Genomic DNA, 22,636 nt, shown 5'->3' with positions numbered 1-22,636 from the left:
CTCACCACCAGAACGTCACTTACAGGTGTTCATCTAGCATCTGCCTGAAGTTCCTCAATGACAGAGAGCTCGTCACCTCTTGAAGAAAGCTGCTGCACTTTTAGGATAACTCTAATTCTTGGGAAGTTCTTCTGAACATCAAGATGAAATTCTGCTTCAGGTCTTGCCTTTTCTACTTGGACCATCACCTCCTTCCCCATGCTGGCCCCAAGCAACCTGAACTTTGCCCCTAGGTCCTCAGCTGTTATTATTCTTTCTTCTGTGGTAGTTCTCTAGAACAAGGGTGGGGAACCTTTGGCCTTGAGGCCACATGTGGCCCTCTAAGTCCTTATATGCAGCCTTTTGATGGAATCCAAACTTCATAAAACAAATCTCCTTAATAAAAGGATTTGTTCTGGAAAACTTGGACTCGGTCAAAAGGCTGAACCCAAGGACCTAGAAGGCTACATGTGGCCTCGAGGCTGCAGGTTCCCCACCCTTGCTCTAGAACATATAACTCTGGGGATAAATATTCACAGGCAGTCTTCCCCCTCCTCCATTCTTTTTACTTTAATACCCTTTGGATTAGATCTGCAAGAGACCTGGTAAATACATTCTTACTGAATGTATTTCTTAGCTATAATCCATCTCTGGCCAGGAATTGATCATATGTATATATATATATATATATATGTGTGTGTGTGTGTGTGTGTGTGTGTGTGTGTGTGTAAGCTATGATCCAGAAATCAAATTTCCATTCTTAAACATCATCTTTTTAGCCAGCTACCCACTTACCAAATTAGTTTTTCTCTTCTACATCTTTTGCCTACAATGGACAACAATGAGTAAAACACAGATCTATGTCCCTAGGATTCTCAGTTTCTTGTCCAGCATTTCATAATCATTGGCACTATTTTGTCTAGGTTCCTTTTGATAATGTCATTTGTGCCCACATGAATCCCCCAAAGTGGATAGTTGTCATCCACTGTGATAAGCTTTGGGAGGTTCCCTATTGTATCTTGGAAACCTGCCCCAGGAAGACAAGGGATCTAGCTATTCTTGTCATCAGGTCAGCAATGAGCTGTCTTCGTAACTGAGCTGGAAATGACCAATTAGCGCCATTCTTCTCTTCCTCCTCTGCCTCTTAGTGGAGGATCTCTCCCCCTGACAGCTTCTTTGATTCTTGTATATCATTCTTTGGAAGACAACAAGCTTTTTCCTCCAGTTCTCCTCTTCAGAAGTGTCTCAACAATATCTGTAAACTTGTATAGCTGCCCTTTTTCTTCCTGTTCTCATCTGTGCAATACTTCCCTTCTCTTTCATCTCAGTGAGGTGCAGGTGTTCTTTCCCTACCTCAGATTACTTTTTTCCCCATCAAAGTCTTATAAGTTTCCAAAAATAATGATAACTACCAATAATGATAGCTAACATTTATTTATCTAGTCTTTAAGGTTTGCAAAATGCTTTATGACTATTTTATCTTCATAGAGGTTGTAACTTGCTCAGGGTTACAGAACTAGTAAGTGTTTAAGGCTGGATTTGAACGCAGGTCTTCCTGACTAATCCAAGTGCAGGACTCTATCCACTGTGCCACCTAGCTGCCTTCAGAATCTCTTCATTCTCTCTAGCTGCTTGGAATGTGGAGTGTCAGTCTTTGAGCCCCTTCTCTTTTTACCTCTTCTTCCACGAGGGAGATCAGCTTACACTTACAGACAACAAACAATCACTCGGTTGTGACAGAAACCCCAATCTTTACATACAAAATGCAAGCAACTGTACAATTTTTCCTATTCTCCATGATGCTTGAGATTTCTAGTCTTTTCTTGAAATTACATCAACCCCAAATACCTGGTTAAATTTTTTTTACAGCCAATTGTCACTTCTTAATAACTTGATAAAATCATCCAAATTCTTTTCCTGTCTCAACAACTTCTCTGCCTCAGCTTTACCTTCAGCTTTGACCCAGTTTCTCATCTGTTTCTACAGTCTGGTCCATTCACCAATCCATTCCATCAACATGCTTCACCCACTTACCTTTTCTCTCTTACCTTGTCTTGCTACCTATAGTCCCCTTCTCCCTCATGAGTCTAACTCTTCGGGTTCTACTCCCTAGTCCTTCTTGCTACTCCTTAATCATTTTTATATCTTCCTGAATTGTCCTTGATTTGCAAACCAGAAATGGGATCTGGATCATTATGAGCCCAAAGATTGCTCTTAGATTTTTCTTCAATTTCTGCAAAAATTTGCAGAACTTTTTTACCTTCAACTTCAGCCTCTGACCTACTTCACTGGTCCAGATCCCTCCATGTCACCTATGTGATTTTTGTCTCCTTTTTATCTCTTCTTCTGTTCTCTCTCACAAACTTCTCCCATAGAATCCAAGAGTTCCTTCATCAAGGATTCCCTATACTGATGGAATCACAGATCCAGACTCTATCCTTATCTATCCCACAGGACTGTTTTAGGATAGAGCTTAGCTTAGTGGATGAAGACTTACTATTTGACAAAACTGAGGAGAAAGCAGAAAATACATATGAAAGAAATTAGATTTACATCAGCACATCACATCTTATACCAAGATAAGGTTCAAATAGATGCAGGATCTAGGTATAAAAGGTCATGTCATAAATAAATTAGAGAAACATGGAAAAAATTGTCTGTCAGATCTATGCATAGAAGAAAAGTTTGTGACCAAATGAGGAACAGAGAGAATTACAGACTATAAGATGGATAACTTTGATTACATAAAATTTGAAAAGGTTTTCCACAATATTAAATATTAAAAGGGAAACAATTAGGTGGAAAAAATTTTTGCAGTGTGTTTCTCTGATAAAGGTCTCATTTCCAAGATATATAAGGAACTGATTCATATTTATGAGAATTAGAGCCATTCCCCAATTGATAAATGATCTAAGGTTATGTATAGGCAATTCTCAAGGGAAGAAACTCAGGCTACCTACAGCCAAATGAAAAAAAAATGATCCAAATCACTACTAATTAGAGAAATGCAAATGAAAGTAGTTCTGAGTTTCTACCTCACACCTATCAGATTGGCAAAGATGATAAAAAAAAGTCAATGATAATTGTTGGAGAGACTGTGGGGAAAACAGAACTGTTTATGATTCTAGAGGACCAGTAATGAAACATGCCATTCATCTCCTGACAGAGAGGTTGTAGGTACAGATTGGCAGGTGTGGGTATTTTTATACACTGCCACTGAGGGAATTTGTTTTGCTTGACGACACATCTATGTTACAAGGAATTTGTTTTATTTTCTTCAGTGGGGTGAAGGTGGGAGAAAGAGAAAACAGTGGGGTGCTATGGATGTGGAATATTACAGGCACTTTCACATGAGGCCACTACATTGTTAGCTTTATTTATTGTTTTACTTTGTTACCGAAGACCTCCCGTGGAGTGGGGGTAATCCGCAAGTCTTTGTAATATAAAAACAAACTACACCAGTAAAACTTCTTTTAATAAAAAAGAAATTAATAGATGTAACCTTTCTGAGGGCAAAGAGTTTCTGTTTCTTCTGTATCTCTAGGATCTAGAACTTATTCAATGCTTGTTGATTGAGAGAGGGAAGGAATTGTAAGCTGTAAAGCTATGTGCTCTGGTGAGAAGTGATGAAGGCAGGAATCCAGACTTAGGTACCTTTGTGTCCCACCCTGATCCTACCCCAGTCTGGTACTTATTACATTGATTGATGATTACCAGTCACAGATTCATTCACACCGTGCTTTCCAGGAAGCCTTCTCTCGTCACCTTGGCTCCCCGATTCCTCCCTCCTCTGGACTCTTATAAATTACACCACTTATTTTCCAATTCTCCCTCTCTCACTTTACCACTCCTATTTTATATAAATTAAATCAGGTTGAAATGAACAAGAACAGTCTTCAAGGAGATCAAAAATAAAAATAAATAGATATTTCTATTATTACATATCTACTGCATTTGATGCTCACAAGTCATTCAATAAACACTAGTTGATACTGGGATAGGATTGGAAAGTAGACTAAATATGTATAATTCAGAATTTCTGTCCTCGCTCCTATAAGGTAGGCACCATAGGCAATATTATTCCCATTTTATACATCAGTGAAGCAAGGATCAGAAATGCTAAGTGACTTACCCAAGTTCATGCAGCTATTAAGTGTCAAAGCCCAGGTTTTTCCTAATTCCTAATTCCAGCTCTTTCTAAATCTGCCTCACTGCCTAAAAGGTTCTCCTGCTTCCCTCTTCTCCTTTCTCCAAATCATTCCTGACATTACAAGCAAATGATATTCCTAAAACACAAATTTGACCATGTCACCACTGCTACCACCTTGCTAAAGAATCCTCAATGACTTCCTATTGTTTCCAGTAAAAATGATAAGCTCCTTAGCCTACTGTATTCTTTTGGTTTTGTAGCCCCAGTGCCCAGCAGATAGTAGGCACTTAATCAAAGTCTGGGCCTTTAATGATAGTAGGGAATTTGCCGACTGACTGGATGAATGTATAATGGCCTCTGTAGTCTTTTTTATTTCCAACTGGCAGAACCAAGCCTATCTTGTTACCTGAAGCACTCATCAATTGCCAGCTGCATCCTAACTGGAATCTTTCTCTTTTAAAAGTACATTGTCCTAAGATTTAGAGTTTATAAGAAGCTTAGAAATAATTTAATCCAACCTAAGGGGTTTAGAGTAATCAATACATCTTAGGGTTGGCTAAGTAGTACAGTTGATGGTTTTTTTTGTCTATCTATTTTCTATCTTCTCAAACTAGTGTGTAACCCAGCCACCCATGCCTTTCACCTCCATTCCTTCCCCACTGGGGTGGGAACTATGTCTTCTAATTCTTAGATTCCCTCATGGCCCTTAGCACAGTGCCTCAGACAGTAAAAAAAATTGACAGATTTTTTTTCATTGCTTTTCTTAAACAAAACATTATATCTGTAACTAAATTCACCCTGTTGAAAATTTCCAGCCAAATACATAGAGGAGAAAGTTACTCATCACCATGGACCAAGATTCTCTGAGTCTCTGACCAAGGAGTGTCTATGGTTGGGGTGCTCGCCAGATCCCTCCTTCTTTGCATTGAAATGTCCTATTGTTTTTCTCTCTCTCTCTCTTCATGCTGAAGAATTCATTACCTGTTCCTTTAGATTTTCAAAAATGATTCTACTTATTTATTTCCTAGAAGCTTAGTCTATTAGCACAATACAAGGAATGAAATATTGACCTTTATCCCATATCTGATTTTACCTGGTCTAGGTATTTCTTCCACACTGGCTCAGTGTTGTCTGCTACAAATTCATTCCAGCCATGGATTAGCCTGCGTTGAGTCACAGAGAATTCAGACAACCCACTTTGCAAATCAACCTGAAAGGACATTGAAAAGCTATCATATTAAACCCCTGAATAGAGGTAGCACTGGAGTTAAGAAAACCTGAGTTCAAATCCCATCTGTGACATTTAGCTGTGTGACCACGGACAAGTTATTTGCTCTATTAGTCAATTTACTCAATAGACACACACAAACATATATATGTCAGTCACTATTGCTACTTATAGACTATGAATCGAGAATCTTAAATCACTAAGTGCTAAAGCTAGAGGGGCCCTTAGAATATGGATTTTGGGAGCTGGGAGGGGCTTAGAGATCACTGAGCTTAACCCCCTCATTTGTCATGAAGAGGTAGTGAAGAATTCCAGAACGGTCAAATGACTCCTTCAGGGTCACACAGCTAGTTGTGGCAGGATCATCACGAGGGTTCATTCCATTATCTCAATGGACTATTTTCAGTTACAGACATCATCTAATGTTAGATTATTCTCCAACTTCAAGGGTTCTTTAAATCTTTATGTTAAATCAAATTTATTTTAAGAATTCTTTGAGGATGTTGTAATACCCTTTAAAATAATTGTCAACAATCTCTGTTCTCCATTCTTTTGCTTAACTGTTTTGAGGATTATACATTATGGGATAAGAAACTGGGAGATAGATGGAGTTTGTTTGCTGAGTCAAACAAAATGTATCAATTAAGAAAAAAGGAAATTTGGCAACACCTTGTCATGTCATAAAACCCCAAATGGGAATTCCAAGGATAGCATTGAGAAGATCCACATACTGTATTTGAGGAAGAAAACGTGGTTGAGCCTTAATCAGAACAACTTGAAGTAAAAAGCATTTCATTGTAACATACTGAATATGGACTCCTTTTTCTTTTAAAGCCCGTGCATCATTCTCATAGACTACTTACACAGAGTGCTTTGGCCAAGTCTTCTTTGTGACACTTGGAAGCCTCTTTGGGTGGTAAAGGTGTCACTGCCTTTTCTCTCTCAATGGTTTTCAACTCACATTGCTCTTCAGCCTATGAAGCAATCACAGCAATGAATGATTAAAGAAAAGGTACAACATGGTATGACAAGGCATAGCATGGCATGGATAGCCCTGGCTTTAAGGAATCCCACTTTACAGAATTTGAGCGTAAAGGAATATTAATGCAGGGCAAAAAATCATTTTGCAATCAGTCAAGCAACTACAAGTTTCCAGAGCTCAAAGTTTTGAACTTAGGCTCAAACACATGAAGTGCTATACAAAATACCCAAGAAAAAGGGGGAGAGGGACATCCCAGGGCTGGGATCAGGAGAAGAGAATTATGGAATTTTCAGGCATAAGAGAATTTTATATGTGCTAGGAAGGACCATGCAGTTCTGAATGTGGGAAAGAATGATGCCAACAGGGACAGGATCATCTGAGACTTTTAAAAAATGCCACAAAGTTTTACAAAAGGACTTTCAGACCTACAACATGAAATATACCAGGACCTGAATACAATCTTAATTTCTTCCTTGACAAAAAAAAAATTCTTAAACAAATTGATTAGGAGTCTTCTCCTTTGAAACTTGTTTCCAAATACAAAATGGAAGGCAGTGGAAAAACAGAATTCACTCTATGAAAATTCAATTCATTGTCAAGTATTCTTGGCATTTTAATCCAATAAGACATAAGTGCCTACATTTTCATTTAAGGAGTCATTTTAATTGCAAGATAATCTTCCCCATTTTTTCTTTAGTTAATATGAAGGGAGTTGATCCAGGAGGGCTTTGTCAGCTTGTAGAGTTCTCTAAGCCACTTGATGGGATTATTTTTATGGATTATATATTTGATGATCATTTATATCTAAGGGGCACCTCACTATGAAGAGTCAGCATGGATGAGCCTTGCAGATAATATACAGAGAGCTCCTTGGATTGATTCACAGTACCTAGGGCTACTTCCAATTAACTGGTGACTGAGGGTCAGGGGGACAGTATCTTGTAGGAAGAGTGGTTTATATAGAAGGCCTTCTCAAAAAGTCCTGTCCAACTCTTTGTGATCCCATTTGGGGTTTTCTTGGCAAAGATATGAGAGTAGTTTGCCATTTTCTTCTCCAGCTCATTTGACAAATGGGGAAGCTGAGGCAAATAGGGTTGACTTGTCCAGGGTCACCCAGCTAATAAGTGTCTGAGGCCAGATTTAAGCTCAGGTCCCCCTGACTCCAGGTCCACTACTCTATCCCTAGCAAGGTTAGTTGATCTTGAATCAATCAATCCATCTTTAATGTCACTTCTAGATCCGAATCCTATGATAATAAGTCAACTTTAAGCCTCTTTCTTTGGCAGAAATTACATAGCTACGTAAATTTTCGTTTTGTTTGTTTTTCTTTCCTTTTTCTTGATTCCTGCTCCTACAGCAGCCGCTAGAGACCTAATGTCAATTATGAATACTGATTAAGTTAATCACAAGGAGGTTTTGGCCTTTCCAATACTTCAGCATTTAATTTTTTTCCCACATTTCCCAATGTGAAACGAAATGACAATGAATGAAATGAAATGAAAAATGAAAAACCTCTCACCGTCTTGCTGCACCACAGAAGACAGGATAAGGGGCAAAAGGCAAAGAGAAGAGAGTGTGAGATTGGTGGTAGCCAGAAAACATTAGGTGGCCAATGAACCTTTTGTCAAACTAACATTTCAGGTCCTGGTGCCTGATTTGTCCAAATGCCTGAAAAATTAATGTGGCCCATGAAGCAACATTTTAACAATATTTTAAACAACATTTTAAAAATATAAACTAGGGATTTCTGCATAATAAGACATGAGGAAACACATAGGGTCGAGTCTTTCTTGTCAGGCGTGAGGACCTACAGAATCCACAGTCAAAGGTTGGCAACTAGCAGCTCCTGAATGAGGTGTTTAGGCCATCTAGAACTAAGGCATTTGCTCTGTGTTGTCTCGGCCAATTATGAGTAAATATTATACTTAGCAGCAAGCCTCATTTTAAATCCCCATTGTTCAATAGAGCACCCGTGGAAGATCTTGCTTGAGTTTTCCCTCCTTAATTGATCCCCTCATTTGGGAAATTTCTAGACCCTGAATCTATCTCCATACCTTTTCTTCCCCTCTGTACTTCCCAACCCAAACAGTTGTCCCTTGCTTCTGTCCTTCACTGACCTCTAAGGTCCTTTCTGTATAATTACTCATCACCTCAGGGTCAAGTACTCCCTCTCATCCAAGGTAATAATTGTTTTTCAATCATTTCAGCTGTGTCCAACTCCTTGTGACTCCCTTTGGTTTTCTTGGCAAAGACAATAGAGTAGTTTGCCATTTCCCTTCTCCAGCTTATTTTACAGATGAAGAAACTAAGGTAAATGGATTAAGTGATTTGCCTTGGGTCACACAGCTAGTAAATGTCAGAGGCTGGATTTGAACTCACAAAAATGAATTTTCCTGACTCCAGGACCAGCACTCTTAGCCACTATGCCACGTAGCTTCCCAAGGCAACAGTGAATCTGATAAATCCATTGTACCAGGGTGCTAGAGGGAGAAAACAGTAAGAGCACCTTTGGACTCGTGTCTAGTTCTAAGACCACATACATAGATTAAAACAAGAGACTACTGGAATAAATCTATGATTTGGTCTTTCTATAATTGTTATCTCATATGAATTCTGTATTTATATGGAATTCATGTGAAGTTGGTATTTATGGTAGCACAGTAGAAAGGCAAATTTGAAAAATTTTGGGAAAACATGAGATTTTTTTGAAATGTTTTGAAAAGAAATTAGAAATTAGAAAAAAATGGAAAAGTTGAAGCCTGAAGACCCAGGTTCAAATCCCAGTTGTGTCATTTACAACAGTAGTTATAACATATCATAACATACATTACAAATATGTTATATAGGTACTTAATATAAGTGCATATATGTAGAATACATAGAATTATATTATGTAATAAGTACAAAACAAAGTGTAATCACCCCCCCAGTGACAGGAATTAATCAGGGAAGCCTTCACAGAGGAGGTGGTCTTCATTTGTTGAATTTCTCCTCAACCTTTTAAAGTCTAACCCAAATGCCACCTGGTTTAGGACATGCTGAGTTTAAGATGCCAATAAGATGTCCAGGAACTGCGTCATACAGGCAGCTGGAGCTGCAAGGCTCTAGTTCAGAAGAGAGGTCAAAACCAAAGATAAACATCGGAAAGTCACCTTCATAGAAAAGTCAGCTAAAACTGTGAGGATAAATGAGATTACCAAGGAAGGGCTAGCTGAGAATGAGGAGAACACAAAGAGCAGGTGGACATAAAAATCTTCCTGGCACCAACTGAAAAACAAATATGGATGTGTATACATATTTCATTTGCCCATGGAAAAAATATTCTCTTCTCAATTTTTCTTTGTTTGTCAGGTTGATGCTTTAATGGCATGGACTTCTCCAAGTATAAAAAGTCCTTTCACTGGTTTAGCAGCTTGTCTACAACTTAACCTTATGTAGAAAGCTGGCCGTGGTGCTGAGCGGTTAAGTGATATGTTAGGGTTCCAGTAGCTAGGAGGTTTCAGACACTGGACTTGAACTCATTTCTCCCTGACTTCATCGACTTTTATCAACTACACCACACTGCCTCTCATTCTCACTCTTAAGAGCAATACATATAATTAATTGAGTGCCTTTCTGAGGGAGAGAAGAGAGAGGCAGGGTTACTGGTTCTGCTTAAGCATTCAGAGAGGGCAGAGGGGGTAAATGAGGGAGAGTGTGTCTATTCTCATGGCATGCATCTCCCAGTTTTGTTCTCATATGCTTCCCTAACTGCTTTCTTTGGGTATGTTTGTCTCTGGGACCAGCAATAACTCTTGGTAGCTGACAATGGCTGCTACCAACTGAAATTCTACCCATCCTTCAAGACCCAGCTCAAATGTTACCTTGATTGTGATACCTTCACTAACCTTCCACCAAGTCAGAAACATTCTCTCCTTCTTTGAAATACACAGTATTGCCTTTGTGTCCTTCACCCACTTATTACACTGGTTTTTATCTGATTTCTGTGCCATATCCCTCTGTTGTTTTTCCTTCTCTCTCCTCCCTCCTGTAGAATGTTGTTTCTTAAGGATTTGGATCTTGTTTGCCTTGATGGAGGCAAACATCATCAGTAGGGAAGGAGCTGAAAAAATGCATCTTTTTATCTCAATTAGTGCCTTGCACAGTGACTTTGGTTCAGAGATTCTATGCCCAGAAAAGGGTAAAGACTTGCCCATGATTATACCAGCAATCATGAACCGTGAAAGGATCTATATCCAGGTCCTCTGGTTCAAAATCCAGTATTCACAAGGTAGGCCTTTAACTTATGTTTGTTGAATGAAGGAACAAATGATTCTGATAGCTTCAAAATACATCAATCATTCAATATTCCTGGGCTTCAATGATATTGTCCCAGCTCCTAAGACAGAGGGGTGGAATTTGGAAGAACATCGAATAAGGGTCAACCTTAGGAAAAGCAAACAAGAAGATAAGTATGGAGAAAGTTAAAAAAAAAAAAAGAGTAGTCAACACAGAGATTCATTGGCCAGTGCTTAGCACAATGCCAGCCACAGAGTGGGGCACTTGATAAATCTTATTGACTCCATAAGAAAAATAAATTGTTCTTTTTCTTTGGACCAAAGTTATACTCTTTCTTATTCTTTACAAATTTTCTCTCTCCTAGCTCTTTATAATAACTCAAACACATTCCCCATGATCAATTTGATGTTTTATTGTGCCATGAATATTTAAAAAGGCTGTGGGTAGTAATGTTCCTCCATTTGCTAAAAATCCAGAATTACCTGTTTTCTTGTTGATCAAAAATCAAGATATAGAAGCTTCAAGAATAACTGTAGCAAAAAAAAAAATATGAATCCTGTCTCCTCTTTCATAAAGTCCAGGAGAGAGTTAAGAGGAATGTGAGGTAGGGAAGTGAGTGACAGGGAATGAGAGAATGACTATTTCCCAACAATTGTGTACCAGGAAGCTGAAGGAGCAAATATCATCACTAGGGAGGGTATTGGAAAATGGATGGAAATTGAAAGGATGTAGATTTTGGCTCAACATCAGGAAAACTTCCTAACAATTAGAACTCTCTGACAATGGAATGGTTTGTCTTAGTAGGAAAGGAGTTCCCTGTCCTTGAAGGTACTCTATCAGAAGCTCATTGAAGACATTGTAGGAGGAATCTGTACACCTGACAAGGTACAGGACTAGATTCCCTCTAAGGTTCTTTTTAATTCTAGAAGCTTATGACTTTATATGTAGAAAGTATAATCCTGTGGCTGAGCAGAAAATTATAGCTCATGTCCCTGGAATACTGTGAACTCTTCTAGCAACCTTATCTCAATACAAAGGAATGGAATGGTTAAGAGGGTCCAGATTGTGGACAAATGAATTCAGAGTTTTATTGGTGGGTAATAGGGAGTCATTGATGATTTTTTAGCAGAAGAATGAAATGACCAGATCGCTACAAAAGAAATATTATTCTGGAAATAGTATGAAAGATGGATTAGAGAAAACAGGAGTAGAAGAAACAGAAAGGAATGGAAAGAAATTATGATACCAAAATATAGAAATAGATATATGGAATATCATCAAATAATGAGAAATGAGGACTATGAAGAATTCAAAGAAATATGGAATGATTTTCATGAAGGAATGTAAATTGGAGGCAACAGCCTGGATAACAATGAACACATTGATGACAATAATAGAAATGATGACAAGGCAGTCCAGTGTTGATGAACTGTAATGAACAACCTCGGTCCTTGAGACCTAGTCCTGCAGCACTTCTCTCTCTTTTTGGTAGAGAAGCGGAGGCTTATGGATGTAGGATATGCTTATGCTGTCAGATACCATCGGTGTATCTAATGGCTTTGCTTAATTACAAAAAAGAGCTCCGTGGGGCCAGGGTTAAGGGGAAATGACAAGAATATAAAAAACAAAAGGCAAAGATAAGATTTTTTTTAAAAAGATGGAGATAGTGGAACTGGCAACAGTCTGGAGATGAACCAGTAAAATGATCAAGGGAGCAGATGGTATCAGAGGAGCTAAGATTAAAAATGTTCATGCTTTTCTGCAAAGGCCAAGGGAGGGTATGATCAAAGTACATAAAATCATAAAGAGCAGCATTCGTAATAGCTAGCATTTACACAGAACTTTAAAGCTTGCAAAGCACTTTACAAATATTATTTCATTTGATCCTTATGGCAACTTTGGGGTTATTCTCATTTTACAGATGAGGAAACCAAGGCAGGCAAAGGTTAAGTGGCTTGTCTGGGGTCACAAGTCTTACTACACTTTATCCACTGTGCCATCATGGATGATGTAAAGACTTGTTCACTAAATCCTAGAATACTATAGGTCAGGGTCCTTGAAATTTTAAGGGGAGATTTGATACAGCTCACATTTAGATAATGCAGGAAGGATTACAAAGTCCTTTCCTCAGACAAATGCATCTGGGCGCGTGCCTCATCTCCACTTTTAGACAGTAACTTTCTTGAGCACATCTTTGGATTCCCTCCATGGTGACTAGCAGAGGACCTCAAGTCTGCTTTTACTTGCTAAGTAGAAGATGCATGGGAATTTGATACGTGAAGAAACTGTACAAGCTGAAAAGGTAAAAGTTGGGTCAAAACCAGTTTGGATTTACTTATGAATGAGAAACCTGATCTAGGCTATTAAAGAGGAGCCAAGAGCACTCGGGTAGATTCCTGACCTTTGAGGCATGACAACCAGCACTCCCACCCGCATCCTGGCAGGCCAACACCAGAGGCAGAACACAGAACTGGGTGAACTGTGGGACAACTTGATGAGATACTGCTTACATCCTCACTAAAGGACAGAAAAACCCGACTGCTGGAGAAGGAAAAGAGAAAGAGGAGTAGAGAGGAGACAAAAGCAGGAAAAGGAGAAAATCTGAGGAGCCTGGAGTCCCACATACGGGGGTGGATAGTGGGACAAAGCAGGGAATGAGTCTCCACTCTGTGCTGCTCTGGGAATCATGCCTCAAGCGAGATGTTTGGAAATTGGGGGTGAGGGGAGAATGCAGAGATAGGTAATATTTAAGCTTTACACAGTATTTCTCATATACATTATTTCATTTGACTTTTACACCAAACCTGTGACATAAGTAGTATAGGCATTATTGTCTCCATTTTACAGAAGACAATAAAGCACAGAGGTAAGTGATTTTCCTAAGGTCACAAAAGTATTAGGTGATAGGTAGGATTTGAACTCATCTCTCCTGACTCCAAGTGTGGTATTCCTTCCATTGTATCATATTGCCTCATGGATCAATAAAAAGATCAGGGGACTGAAGAGGTTTCCAAGTGAGATAAGAGAAGATGAAAAATCCTGTCAGCTCTGCTTGACCTTCCTCACTGACCCTTCCCTCTCTCTCTCTGTCTCCATCTCTCTCTGTGTATCTCTGTCTCTGTCTCTCTTGCTTGTTCTCTCTCCTTCTCCCTCTCCCTCTCCCTCTCCCTCTCCCTCTCCCTCTCTCTCTCTCTCTCTCCCCATTGTCACAGTCCTCCTGACCACAGCTTTTGACCTCTGACACTGCTCGCCCTTTTCAATATTTCTGCTCACATCAGGTCCTCAAACCCATCATAGAAAGGAAAGATGTACCCAAAGTACCAAATCAGCTAAAACCGTAAAAATCTGTGTGTATAGAGTCTCTACTGAAGTTCTCCTCTGACGCCTGATAATAAATAGCAAGCCTTACTACAGAGCTCCAAGGTTTGCAAAACACTTTACCTGGGATCTCATTTAATCCTTGCATCAACCTTATGAGGTCAGTGTTATTGTTATCCTCACTTCACAGATAAGAACCTGGATTATCGAAGTTATTCCAGAAAAGTCTAAGCACTGGCAGGTGCTGGCAAGGTGTAAAGGCATGCCAAGGCATGATGGTCTTCCTCAGTCACAACTCATCTGTGTATTAGGTTTATGTGTTGGGTGGCACAGTTCTGGAAGGGCTCTGATAAGCTGGAAATGGGCAACCAGGACAGAGGAGGGCTTGAGTCTAGGAGTGATGTTTAGCCTAGAGAAGCCCCAGAGGGTGATGGGATACCTATCTGTAAATATCTATAACCTGCCACGTGGAAGAGGGATTAGATTTGTTCCTTTTAGCCCAAGAGGGAGGAACTAGGAGGAAAGTGGAAGTTGCAAACAAGCTAATTTGGTCATTAGAAGAAAAAACACTTCATAATAATTAGTGATGTGTGTGTGTTTATATGTGTGTGTGTAAGAGAGAGAGACACAGAGACAGAGAGACACAGAGAGAGAGAGGATGGAGAGGAGAGACAAGGGAGATCAGAGAGAGAGGGAGAGGGAGGGACAGAGGGAGGGGAGAGAGACAGAGACAGAGAGAGGAGACAGGGAAGAAGGGAGAAAAGAAGAGAGGGAAGGAGGGAGAGACCTCTTTAATAGTCCAATGAAGTGCATGAACCCCTTCTGAAAATAGTGTTTTTCAATGCACAAAATGAAACACAAAGGATTACAAAGGAAACCATATGTTAGTGAAAATAATAAGTTCTGGGAATATAAATTCAAGAAGAATCTTGCAATGGAGGCAGCCAACACAGAAAAAGGAAGAGGAAAAAGTGGGGAAAGGAGGAGTAAAGGAGGAATACTTCCCTCAGATGCTAGGAAGCAATGTGATGCAGCAGGAAGAATACAGGACTTCAAGTTAAGAGCCCTGGGTTGAAATCTCAGCTCTTACTTTTAGCTGTGTGATGCTGAACAAGTCTCATCAGCTCTGAGCTCCATTGTCCTCGCCGTAATCTGAGAGTATGACCGCTTGTCCTTCCTACTTTAGAGGGCAGCCAGGTAGGGCAGTGGACCTGGAGCTGGGAAGACCTGACTTCAAATTCAGCCGTAGACAGTTACTCATTGTGTGACCCTGGGTAAGTCATTTAACCATTTTCTGCTCAGTTTCCTCTTCTTTAAAATGAGGAAAATAATAGCACCCACCTCCTAGGGTTGTGTGAAAATAAAATGAGATCTCATTTGTAAATTGTCCTACACTACATAATAGCTATGTAACTGATACCTATCAATTTTCAATAGGTGGCTAGGTGGTACAGTGGTTAGAACACTGGGCCTGAAGGCAGAAAGACCTAAGTTTAAATGTGGCCTCTGACACTAGCTGTATTTCCCTGGGCAAGTCACTTAACCCTGTTTGCCTCCGTTTCCTCATCCATCAAATGAGCTGGAAAAGAAAATGGCAAACCACTCCAGTATCTGCCAAAAAAAACTCCAAAGAGGGTCACAAAGAGTCAGATACAACTGAACAACAATTAATTTTCAAGGGTTGTTGTGAGTAAAGTACTACACAAATACGAGTGGCGATAGTTATTACTATTAATATCGTAGGATCATAGTTTTAGAGCCAGAAGGGACCTTTTACACATGAGAAAACTAAAAACCACAGACATATAGTGACTTGCTCAAGGTCACACAGACAGTAAATGTTAGAGGCAGGATTTGAACCTCTGTCCCCTGGTTTCAAATGGACCCCAATGGAGATGATAATACCTATGGTATTTAGCTCGCAGGGTCCATGGACCCCCACGTTAAGAACCTCTAAATTAGAACTATCCCCAAAAGGAATGAGTTACCCTGGGAGGTTGTAGCTTCTTCCTCAGGGAAGGTTTTCCAGCAGAATTTGGACGACCAGTTGTTAGGTACATTGTGGGAATTTCATTCTGGGTATTGCTTGGACTAGGTGACTGCTGAGGTCCCTTCCAATCCTAAAATGTCATGATTCTTTGAGAGTGGCTCCAGGGATGGAGCATGAGTCTGTGATCTGACCTTAGCTAAGTACAGAGAGAGCCTCCATGCCAGAAGACTAGTCAAGTGATAGTCAGAGTAACTCACAAATACTATAAAGAGATATAGAAATCTTGTTACCTGCGTAAGGAATGTCCTAGCTTCATCAGTGTGTTCACCACTCCCAGAAGTAAGTGAACACAGAGAGAAGCTGACATTCACTAAGTACCGACAATGTGCCAGGAATTCCATTAAATGCTGACGATAACAGAGAAAGGCAAAACCAGCCCCTGCTCTCAAAGAATTCATGGCCTAATGAGGGGACAACATGCAAACCACTATTTACAGACAAGATGAATGCAGTTGAAAATAATCAGTAAAGAGAAATCACTGGAATGAAGGGAGAGCAGGAAAAACTGGTGAAAATACCTGGCTTGGGGAGGTGGAGTCTCTTGTGAGAGAAATGGTAAAGAGGTTAGAGTCAGCGGATCAAAGAGAATGGGGGGGGCGGGGTAGTAAGATGCAATAACCCTAGAAATGTCGGACAGGCAATGCTTGAAAGTCAAACAGAGACTTTCAGATCTGATCTTAGAGGCAATAGGAAATCATTGGAGTTCGTCGAATAGGGGAGTGACATGTACTTTTAGAAAGACCAATATGACAGCTGACCGAAGGGTGTAATGGGATGGGATGGGCTTGAGGCAAGGAAATCAATCAGAAGTCTGCTGTAATAGCCTAAGTGTGAGGTGATGAGGGTCTGCACTAAGGTCATAATAATATCACAGGAGTGAAGGAATCTGATGTCATAGAGACAGAATTGACAGGTTTGGGCAACTGATGGGATATGGGGATGGGTACTAGAGAATGAGAAATCAGGGTGATGCCTAGGTTGAGAGGCTGGGTGACTGGGAGAATGGTAGTACTCTTAATGGTAATACAAAAGTTAGGAAGAAGGGAGGGGTTTTGGGGGAGGGAGAAGAAAGTTAACGAGTTCAGTTTTTGACATGTCAAGTTTAAGATGTCTGACACATTCAGTTTGAGATGTCCCGTTGACAGTCGGAGATTCAAGACTGGATGTGAGGAGAGAGCTTTGGATAAGTGGACCTGGGGATCATCTGTATCAAAAGGATAAATGAATCCACAGGAGCTCATGAGGGCAAGCCAAAGAAGGTAGATTGAGAAGAGGGCCCAAGACAGAACTTTAGGAGATACTCATGGTAAGTGGGAGCAACCTGGAGGAAGACCCAGCAAAGGAGAGAGAGGCAGCACTGACTGACACAGAGCAGCCCTGATAGCACTTCAGTTAGGACACCTGGGTTCCAGCTCTGCCACTTACCCTTGAAATTTCTTCATCTATAACTAAAGAAAAACATTCTGCCAAATATTTGCAATAGGAAAAGGACCTGAACCTATGATTCATTCATCTAAAGAACTCCTGGGTGAGGAAAATTCCCTCATCAATGCTAATTAATGCCTTCTCTACAACTTAGTCTTTTAAAAAATTAGTTTTTTTCTTTTCACTTAATAAATATTGATTTCATTTCCCTTCTTTGTAAAAGAAAAACCAAACCCTTGTAACAATAAGCATAGTCCAGCAAACAAATTCCCACATCTGCCATGTTGAAAAATGTCCCTCTTCATACTGAATCCCTCTCTAGCATGGGTAAGCAGCATTCCTTATTAATGGGTCTCTAGAATCATGATGCCAGGGAACTCTAGCTGCCTAGAACATGGAGAGATTAAGTGATTTGCCCAGGATAACACAGCCAAGTATGTGTCTTCTGCAAGACTTAAACACAAGACTTAAGACTGGTGCTCCTTCCATTATGACATATTTCTACATCAAATATATTAACTGATGTTTTTAAATGGCATGGAGTAGAGAGGGGTCATAAGGGGCACTGCTCATCAATCAAGTCCCACACAATCAGCGTGATAAAATTAGAGTTTGGCTCTCTGTCAGAATGGGAGCCAGAGCATACTCTGGCTCAACGCTGAGGGACATCCTGCTTTGTTGGGCTGACCCAACATCTGCCAGCCTTTCCTAGGAACTGAAGGGAGGCAAGGGAGAAAGTAGGTGAATGCTTCACTGATGATGATGTTTGACTGAGTCACGGGGGGCTGCCTACTCTGTGGTTTGTCTAGAAGAAGCACAAGGAAGAATTGCTACTCCTCTTTGGGGTCCTCCATTGTATGGCTTTATTTCCCTTTGGCTTCCAGTTGAAGACTGGAGAAAGAATTCTCTTTCCATCACCCTCAGCACCAATGGCAGCTTGCAACCAAAGTATATTAGAGAGGGAACATATAAAGCACTTTTTACAGGTTAACTCATTTTTCCAGGGCAGAAGAGATATTTTTAAGGGGTGTCTGTTTCTAATTCTGCCAGAGCTCTCTCCTTCTCCCACACTGGTCTCTGATGTCTCCTCTTGACCCAAGGGGAGGGGAGTGGCACTGCACACTCAGAGCTGGGGTCATGTCTACAATCCTGGCCACAGGCTGATGCTAAAAAGTAGAATGAGATCCTCTGGCTGCCCCTGTGTCTGAAGTGAAATGCTATATCTCCCCAAACCCAAAGTCCCATGATCTCTGTCCTCTAAATTTTCTCTTTTCATACCTCTCAAAAATCAAGGCATGTGACCCATCTTACGATGTGATTTGTTCCAGGATTGTCTCTATGTAGATTCCTTCTTAAGGAATGTCCAGAAGGTTTAATGGCATTAATTTCACACACACACACACACACACACACACACACACACACACACACACACATACACACACGTGCGTGCACATGCACGTGCACACACACACACACACACACACACACCTTGCCCTGTCCCCCAATTCATTCTTTTACCTGTTCAAACTGAGCCCAAATTCTAGGCTAAATATCCCAATACTGTCTTGTCCTGAGCATCTTTCTCAGACTGGGTACAGAATTATTTTGGATATTAAAATGCCTAAAAAATAAATCTGACAGATGAAAAACCCAGGACTTTTGAAATACAAAATAGTAAATCTATCTTACTTCTGGTCATCTCTACACAATGCCACCTCCACTCAGGTCATCATTTTTTTCCTCTAGACTCCAACTCCCACCCCACAGTCCCTCTATGCCTGTCTACCACTTTCCATCTCCTTTGATACAGTGACTCCTTCCACTAGGGTAGAAGTTCCTTGAGGCAATCACTGTCTCTCCTGCTTGTACTTGAATTCTCATCACCAAGTACTATTACATAGTGTCTCCCTTGGTTAGATTGTGGGAACTCCTTGAGATAGTGACTCCTTTTGCCCTTCTTTGTATCCCTAGCACTTAGCACAGTGTTGGATACATAGTAAGCATTAATAAAGGCTTGGTGACATGACTTGGGCTGGAATGCAGTGAGCTCTTAATAAATGCTCTGTCATGTCTACAATCATCACTAGGAATGGGAACTAGAATTTCCTGCATGCTCAACCACTTTTCCACTCCCCTTTTTTGCTTCCCAAAGGGTTGTTTACCTGGGACAAATAGAGTGTTTGTCAGTATGTCAGAGTTTTGAATGATGAATGGTCCGTTTTATAACTGAGTGCCTCAAACCAGGAAACTGACCTTCAGAGAATATCTTTTCACATTATTTTCAAAACCCAGCGATGGCGCAAGACTTCAGTTGAAACATAGGAGTGGAGTGTCATTTGCTAAAAGATTAGTTAGCTAAAGCAAGTAACCATTAGGTCATCTTCCAGGAATATATCCTTGTTGGACTTTTCCATGCAATTTGAACACAAATATACTATTGACCACCTAGTATTTCTGATTCACTATGGATTTCAGCTGCATGTTGACCAACTCCAGATGCTATGATGTAGTGAAGAAAACTGATTTGGAGTGAGACTTGTGCATTCAAGTCTTAGCCCTGATACCTACTGGCTGTGTGACCCTGGGCAACTAATACAACCTCTGGGTACCCCTAGACAATTCTCCAAAACTCTAAGTTGCAGAGAAAGTTCTGATCTGCATTGGATGAGGGAATTTCCTTACCTAGAGTTCCCTATATGGATCAAATCACAGATCCAGCATCAAAAAAAATGTTTTTAATTAACAAACCCTATGAAAATCAGTAATTTTACAAAGGTTTTCCTTTTTCAAGGTTTCTGCATAGCCTAGATGCTCTTCCTGCCATGACCTAAAAACCATCCCATTTATGGCTTTAGCAATCACCTGCCTTTCCCTCTTCCATCCATCCACACACAACTATATCCACCCTCTTCCAGTGAGTGACTAAGACCTGGACAGTTCCTTTGCCCAAGAACTCTTGTCTCTTGTTCCTGTCTCTGAATGTTTCCTTGCAGGCCATAGAAGAAGATAAACATGTAATATGTAAACACATGTAGCAAAGTAGAAAGAAAACTTCAGGTTCTAGTCTTGGTTATATCACTGGCTAATCCACTGATTTTAGATAAGTCACTTGCTTCTCTGGGAATTCATTTCCTGATGTGAAAAATCAGAGGGTGTAAGACTGTGACAGGATGGAACGTATATTCATCTTGGAGCAAAACTTAAACCTAAATTTGAACCGAAATGGAATGCAATCTTATATGGGTTCTACACATACATTCTTATTAAACACATTTTCACATTTGTCATATTGCATAGAAGAATTAAAATGAATGGGAGAAACCACGAGAAAAAACCAAACCAAACAAAACACAACACTAGAGTAAATATTCTGCGTTCCAATTCCATTAATTCTTTCTCTGGATGTGGATGGCATTTTGCTTCAAGAGTCCTTTGGGAATGTTTCAAGGCCTTGCATTGCTGTGAAGGGCTAAGTCTACCGGAAAAATTCCTCACACACTGTGGTTGTTACTGTGTACAAAGTTCTCCTGGTTCTGCTCCTTTCACTCAGCATCAGTTCATATAAGTCCTTCCAGGCCTCTCTGAAGTCCTCCTGTTCATCATTTCTTATAGCACAATATTATTCCATTACATTCATATACCACAACTTGTTCAGCCATTCCCCAATTGATGGGCATCCCTTTGATTTCCAGCTCTTGGTCCCCATAAAGAGAGATGCTATAAATATTTTTGTACACTTGGGGCCCTTTCTGGGTTTGAATTCTTAAGAGCAAACAACAGCGGGAAGTTGAGAATGGGCCACAAAAATGGGGCAGCTTTGTCAGAATTTGGTTAAATTGAATCTATCTTTTAAAACCAAGCTATATGTAACAAGTTCATATACAATCATCTTTTCTATTCTTCTTTGTTTGTTGCAGTGTTCATGCTTGTTAAGTTCATGTTAAAAAAAAACAATTTAGTCACAAGTGCAAGGAATTTTAGACAGAGAAACTGGGCTCCTTTTAGAAAATGTATCCATAGAAAAAAGGAGCCAGCTGGCTGGAGAACTTTGTGGTGGTTGTGCTACTCAGGCCAAGATCAGAGATGGCTCATTCTGTTCAGGAGTAACCCAGTGGATACAGTAGACACTGGGATTGGGCTAAAACAAGGCTGGAAAGCACCAGCAGTTCTTATAAAAAGAGGTAAATGGGTTTGAGATCTAGACTGAAAAATTAATATCCTTGTCCTTAACTAGAAAAAAGAAATGTGGGAAGGGAAGGAGGGAGTTAACTAGGATCCTCAAGAAGGGATCAAGAAAGTTGTTTGCTGGTCTGGGGGATAGTCACAAAACATATGGCTCAAGAAAATGCATGAATGTAAGGTGTATCCAGGAAACAATCTAAACAGTGCTTTGGGTGTGAATATATAGATAGCCATGCCTTATTTTAAAAAGCCATATAACCTTTGCACCCAGGAAGGGCACATTTATTTAAAATGCTGACTATCAAGTCACATTAAAGGAGAGGCAAGCATAGCTGAGCCAACTGCAAGGGGCTTCCTAGAGTAAAAGAGCAAATGAACTCCTTGGGGCAAGGGGAAACATCTGCCCAGAAGGACACAGGGAAGGGGTGGTTGCTGTTGCTCAGTTCTTTTTAGCTATGTCCAACTCTTCCCCGACCTCATTTGGGGTTTTCTTGGCAGAGATACTAGAATGGTTTGCTATTTCTTCTCTGGCTCATTTTATAGATGAGGAAACTGAAGCAAACAGGATGAAGTGACTTGCTCAGGGTCACACAGCTACTAAGTATCAGAGGCCAGATTTGAACTCAAGATGAGTCTATCCACTGCGCCACTTAGGATTTAAATTTCTGGATCACACCTTAAAATACAAGGATGATGGTTAGGAATGGTTGGGCTAGGAAAAATGCATTTGCTTGTTATCCAAAAAGGGAAAAGGGAAGGAGAAAACCCCCAAGGTATATACACAAAGTTAGATACCATAAAGAAGAACTACAGCATAGCAAGAAGAAGAAAGGAAACATACACAGGTCCACAGGAGACAGAATCCAAGAAAGGAGCCAGCAACAAGATCCACCATCTCAGATGTCTACGCATAAATGCACAAAGTCTGCTTAACAGGCAAAGTGAACCAGAGTCTCTAACGCAAGGAGGCAGATTTGACATCATGGATGTCAGTGACCTCCACAAAGGGTTCCTCTGATCCCACATGGATGTCACCAGAGG

At 40.3% G+C, this 22,636-nt stretch overlaps 1 protein-coding gene across 4 annotated transcripts in view; it reads right to left on the bottom strand.

Moving 5' to 3' along the window:
* ATP2C2 (ATPase secretory pathway Ca2+ transporting 2) overlaps nt 1-22,636 on the bottom strand; it is a 102,979-nt gene that overhangs the window by 64,242 nt on the left and 16,101 nt on the right. For all 4 annotated transcript variants that reach the window (XM_072636197.1, XM_072636198.1, XM_072636195.1 and 1 more), the window contains exons 2-3: nt 6,221-6,331; nt 5,223-5,339 (exon numbers count right to left, since the gene is read on the bottom strand). In XM_072636197.1, the coding sequence (XP_072492298.1) occupies nt 5,223-5,339; nt 6,221-6,331 (228 nt within the window). The remainder of the gene's footprint in view (nt 1-5,222; nt 5,340-6,220; nt 6,332-22,636) is intronic.

Source organism: Notamacropus eugenii, chromosome 1, assembly GCF_028372415.1.
Source record: "Notamacropus eugenii isolate mMacEug1 chromosome 1, mMacEug1.pri_v2, whole genome shotgun sequence".
Lineage (NCBI taxonomy): Eukaryota > Metazoa > Chordata > Mammalia > Diprotodontia > Macropodidae > Notamacropus > Notamacropus eugenii.
This window is presented reverse-complemented; position numbering and strand designations above follow the sequence as displayed.